The sequence below is a fragment of the Austrofundulus limnaeus genome, unplaced genomic scaffold, assembly GCF_001266775.1.
Source record: "Austrofundulus limnaeus strain Quisiro unplaced genomic scaffold, Austrofundulus_limnaeus-1.0 Scaffold132, whole genome shotgun sequence".
Taxonomy (NCBI): Eukaryota; Metazoa; Chordata; class Actinopteri; order Cyprinodontiformes; family Rivulidae; genus Austrofundulus; species Austrofundulus limnaeus.
This window is the reverse complement of record NW_013952534.1, coordinates 405218-410494: the sequence shown is the minus strand read 5'-3', so window position 1 is coordinate 410494 and position 5277 is coordinate 405218. Positions and strand designations below refer to the sequence as shown.

The 5277-nt window shown below is 40.8% G+C and overlaps 1 protein-coding gene and 1 long non-coding RNA gene across 9 annotated transcripts in view; one reads left to right on the top strand and one right to left on the bottom strand.

The window, feature by feature from the left end:
* The window catches only part of osbpl8 (oxysterol binding protein-like 8), a 110743-nt gene extending 108078 nt beyond the window's left edge, over window positions 1-2665 (top strand). For 7 of the 8 annotated variants that reach the window (XM_014015608.1, XM_014015606.1, XM_014015612.1 and 4 more), the window contains 3 exons: window positions 232-334; window positions 1945-2050; window positions 2128-2665. In XM_014015608.1, coding sequence (XP_013871062.1) covers window positions 232-334; window positions 1945-2050; window positions 2128-2257 — 339 coding nt within the window. In that variant the 3' untranslated portion in view covers window positions 2258-2665. The remainder of the gene's footprint in view (window positions 1-231; window positions 335-1944; window positions 2051-2127) is intronic. The other variant, XM_014015607.1, reaches the window with a different exon arrangement.
* Window positions 1159-5271, bottom strand: LOC106522565 (uncharacterized). The gene is made up of 3 exons (XR_001310797.1): window positions 4532-5271; window positions 2111-2293; window positions 1159-1194 (listed from the first exon to the last, which is right to left on the bottom strand). It is a non-coding gene; the product is annotated as an uncharacterized LOC106522565 (long non-coding RNA).
* Window positions 5272-5277: the final 6 nt, after the last annotated feature.

Genomic DNA, 5277 nt, shown 5'->3' with positions numbered 1-5277 from the left:
TGACTCATCACTGAGTAGTTTATGTTTCAGCTCTTGGCAGTTTGGTTACTTTTAAATGCCAGCTRTGTGTTACTTTTGAATGTTGCCTAATGCTGTTATCATTCACCTGTGTCGACTGGGTGCTAATGGCATATAACACAGTTTTATTAATGTATTTAAATTTGATCTACATTCAGCTGCAGCACCAGGCCTGTCTGACCTGTTCGTGTGTATGTGTGCATGCTTAAACAGGTAACGGTGCCAAAGAGGAAACACAAGAGCGAGAAGCCCAAGAGCCCAGAGAGCGGCTGCTCTTCACCTGAACTCGACCGCCAAGACTCGTCTGGCAGTGAGCGTGAGCCACACTCTGTTAAACTCACACAGACGCTTAAAGATACACAATCACTTCAGTCCTTTTATCTACACTCTGTTGTTCAGGCAAACGTCTTCATGTTTTAAAGGTTTTTCATAGGGTTGAGTGATACTGGCAAAAAATTATTTTACGATTAATTGCGGCGTTTATCCAAAAACAGTTAATAGATGATTATTGTGTTTTGACTCTAAATCAGTTAGTCTGTGTTGTAGGATTACACCTAATCAGTTAAACTAGTTTATTTTAACAGGTTAAAATAGTAAGATATGAATTCAAACCCACCTTTTCCACAGTGTAGAGAGGCAGCAGATTTTTAATAAAATGCTCTGCCATGACCCACCCTGCGTTACCACCTTCCAGCACTTTGCTGCTCATAAGGGACAGATTAGTACCGCGTGGATTCTTGGCTGAGTAGATTTGTTTTTATTCTTAGCTGGATTTGTCCTCTGGTTTATGGTGGTGTTTCAGGTGATGAAACAAGTTTGTGGGGTTAGCGTTAGCTCCACACCACCTTCCACCGTTGGGTTCACCTGCATGCTTGATAGTGAGAATGCTGCACGTTACATACAAAACGTCAAATCAGTTTATTTATATAGTGCAATGAACATCATCTCAGGGCACTTTACACACACAAAAAAAAATATCTAAAGAAGCCAGCAGACGGCGTTGAATCACTTCATCACAGTCTCCCATCCAGATCAAACGATGGAGAGGAAAAACTCCCTGCTAATCAGGAAGAAACCTCCAGCAGAACCAGGCTCAGGACAGGCGGCCATCTGCCTCGACCGGCTGGGTTTGTGGGACAGGAAAGAGACACAGGACTGGTCCAGGTGTATTTTCCTCTGGAAGAGAGACAAAGAAAACTTGCTATTGATAGAATAAAAACAAATATGCGGAGGAGAGTGACTAAAGACAACAGCAGAGTGAGGAAATGTCGTCAGTTTGTCCTCCAGCAGTCTACCTATAGCAGCAGAACTAATTAACTATAATAACTAAGGAATAATTAAAGAAACCTAAGTCTAACTATAGGATTTATCAAAAAGGAAAGTCTTCAGTCTAATCTTAAAAGTAGACAGAGTGTCAGCCTCATGGACAGAAACTGGAAGTTGGTTCCACAAGAGAGGAGCTTGATAACTGAAAGCTCTGCCTCCCATTCTACTTTTAGAAACTCCAGGAAGCACAAGTAAACCTGCAGTCTGAGAGCGAAGTGCTCTGCTAGGAAAGTATGGAACAATAAGACCTTTAATACATTATAAGAATGACAAAAAATACACTAATCACAAAGTGGAAAACATTAATTGATGATGGTTTTTCTGAYAATCGCACACAATAYGATTTTGCCCAACCCTRGTTTTTCCTTCCAAAGACTTTGCTGCTTTTTTTCTCTTTTTAAAACGTCTTTAAATCTGTCAATGAAATGTAATTATGTATGATTTTGTGTCTGAAATTAAAATATAAAACAGAGAAGGATTTTAGCAAGCATCATRGGATCATTAGATCTGTTCCAGGACTGGCCCCGGCCTGGTCGTTCTTTRCCGCTACAGTTTGATTTATCAAAACAAACAACGTATATTGTTTACTGTTTTGTTCAGGACRCAAAAGCAAACACAACAGCCGTCTGAGGAAGAAAGGTGCCGACCTCAGTGAACTTCAAAGTGCCATTGAATCTATAAAGCAGACCCAGGAGGATATCAACAGGTGAGACCGGCTCTGAGCCGCACGATGACGTCACGCTCGTCAGTGTTTCCATTCAAACACCTGTGTGTGTGTTCCAGGAGCATCGTCGTGCTGCGGAGTCGTGCCGTCGGCCGAACGGARAGCGGCTCCTTCCTCCAGCAGCGCGACTTCGTCATCATCGTTTTCCTCATCGCCCTGCAGGTCCTCATCAACTACATTTTCAAGTAGCAGCCGCACACGTCCAAACTCCCTCCTCCTGTCTTTCTGTAACACAAACAAATCTTTACTTAAAGAGACTTTAAAAAAAGAACATATTTATTTGTWAGCAGCTCTGAGAAGATCCACTGATTTCAAAGAAAAGAGAAGCAAAGAAGTTCCTGAAAAAAGACGCGACAAATTCTCTACTGCCACTTAGAGCTCGTCGCAACAGATGTTTTTTAACTGTTTTTTTTGTTGTTTTTTTAATTTTATTTTGTTTTAAGTTCACATTTCAGCTCAAATAGCAGGGGACCTTTTAACACAGAGAAAACCTGGACTCTAAATACATGAMAATGCTTAAAAAGATATCGTTTACTTTGAATGCTTTTTTTTAATACTTGTTTTTTCTCTTGGAACAAAAAGCAAACATAAGGGAAAGTGGTCCAATTTATTTATTTTTGTACGATCAGAGAATCTGATCTCAGTTCTGGACTCGACATGTGTAAAAAAGAAAGRAAGAAAAGGAAAAAAAGAAGAGGAGACTAAAAATGCAGATGACAGAAGGAATGGAAGCTATATTTCTTATACACTGAAGCTTTTTGCATACAGTCTATTCAAACCTTGTATTCTGTCAGTAGCATGTAGAAAACAGAGCGATAGGATTGTAGCTTTTTGTACAGAATTTAGTTTTAAGGCACAAATGCGCTGCAAGTACGAGACGTTTGTGTTGCTCAGTTTAATCAAATAACACCTGTTGTTTTTTAACTGTACAAAACTGTAAAAATGTTACTTYTGACTTATGAAGATTCACTCGAAGGAGTCGAGCAAAAGTAAAGAGGAAATGTAGGAAAGTGACCGTCACTGAGAAAACTCAGCTCTTCTTCACTGCCTGACTGGAACAAAGTAGAGCTCTGAGCATCTGTCGCCTCCTCAGCGCATTTGAGCCTCGGGCCCTGACTACTTTACTCCCAAAGCTTTGAAAAAMCATCATTTTCTGCTGTGTTTGCACCTCCATCTACAAACTTTTAAATCAATTTTCATATTCGGTATGGACTCAAGGTACGGATCTTTGCAAAAATGATAAAATAGCAGCTCACTAACACTTCRTGTCCTAGAAATCACCCAAAATGGTGCCTTTTTTGTGTAAAGGTTTGTGTTTAAAGTTGTTAATAACTGAGAGGCTAAACGATCTCAAAGGGAAATGAAACCTAACCCTGACTTGTTCTGTTTTGTCATTAATGTGGAGCTGCAGAAGGAAGCTTTTACGTCAATAGGGAATAAATTATCTGTTWAAAACATTCTAAATTTAGTGTAGATGATAGTTTTAACTTTGTAAACTAAAGTTCCATCTATTGCTTTGTATTTTTTCTTTCTCGACGCTGTTCTAGCCAAAACACAAAAAATATCTACACCACGCCGCTCAGCTGGTGAACATCAACAATAAYGACACAAAACAGAGGAAAAAACATTCTTAACTCATCAAAACTAAAAACGGGACCAAAAGCTAGAAGTTGAAGTCACAAATGACAAGTGCACCCTAGTGGCTGGCTGCTGAACGTTAAGCCCCGCCCCTTAATGCGAACAAATAGGACAGTTTCCTGACTAAAACAATAAGTAAATAAAAATAAACGTCACATAATTTATTTCTAAGACTTTGATTTTTTWCTTATTGATTGAAGTAGTTTTTATAGCTCCACTGCTTTATTATTTTTTAATATGTTTAGTTTTAATTAGTTGTACTAAATGCTTTTGTCACACTGTGATTGACAGGGTGCGTAAGCGGGAGTTGTGTAAAAAGCGCTTGACATTTCCACATAAAAATTTTTTTTTTTTTGTTCCTCTCAGTTATTAACAACTTTGTCAAGTTTTAAGATTTGAAATCTTAACACTGAAGGTCATTTTTCATTAGTGACAAATACAGGATAAAACGTAATAATTCCTAGGATTTAAAAATCTTACAGTTATTAGCATAAAGAGCATGTCTTACAAATGGCTAAAGGCTACTATCACATTGAATTTTATCTCGACGTCTGAAAAATTCACTGAAATTGAGCCTCGTTTTGTTTTTCCCGGCTTCAGTCAGCTATAAATAAACATTCAGTGAATACTTCCTTAATTTTCACGCTAACATGCTAACAGAGCTGACTTCAGACATTTAATTCAAACCCAGCAGAAAATCAGGTTTTTTAAAAAACTTCGGGGTCGTTAAACAGAGCCTAAAATAGACACTTTACTTAGCTACTTGAACGAGGACGTAGAAGTGTAAACTTTATCTAACTGCTCATTAGATCATTCCAGACGTACTCCAGAACCAGCCACACGTGTTGTGTAGAGTAGAGCTTAGTTCTGTTCACTGTGTAAATAACCAGCTGGGGATGAAGCTCCAGACTTTCCAGTTCACATTCCAGCTGTGAGAAAAGAACCGAACAGCTGACCCGTCGTTTCAGCACCGACTTTTCTTCTTCTTTTTTTGTTTTTTTTATTCCGTCTTCGCCTATTCTGATGTTAGCCTTGTCAAYGTTTACATCTTCAAATGCCTCTGCCGTTAGCAGACTGTTCAAACCGCTGTGACACCACCAGGCGCGTGAAGCAAAACCGGTAGCATCGGTGGGAGCCAGCTGGACCCCCTCCCCCCTCGGCTGGTCCGAGTGTTTGTGTTCCTCATTGCCTCGATTGCTCTTCTTAGCTGTTAGAATGTGGAGAAACAAGTCCAAACCAGTGCCTTCTAGAGTCCAACAGGGGTCAGAGTAGACGAGGGGCTCGGCGGAGGACGGGAGGTCAGGACCGGTTCAGTGTGGATTACAGAGTCCCCAGCCAGACACCAGGTTTTAAGCAGGTGGTCTCTGGTTGGAGCTGGTAGCTTTTAGCGGGACATGCCATACGAAGCCTTAGAAGTGAGTCTGACCCCGCCCTCGCTCCGCCCCCTCTGAAGTGCCGCCGCCGTGAAGCTCCCCGTTTGTTCCCAGATTCCTGCCAGAGACACGAGGGACGGAGACGGAGGACCGTCCTCACCCACCCCACACACTCCCCCACCCACCCCCCGCCTCTCC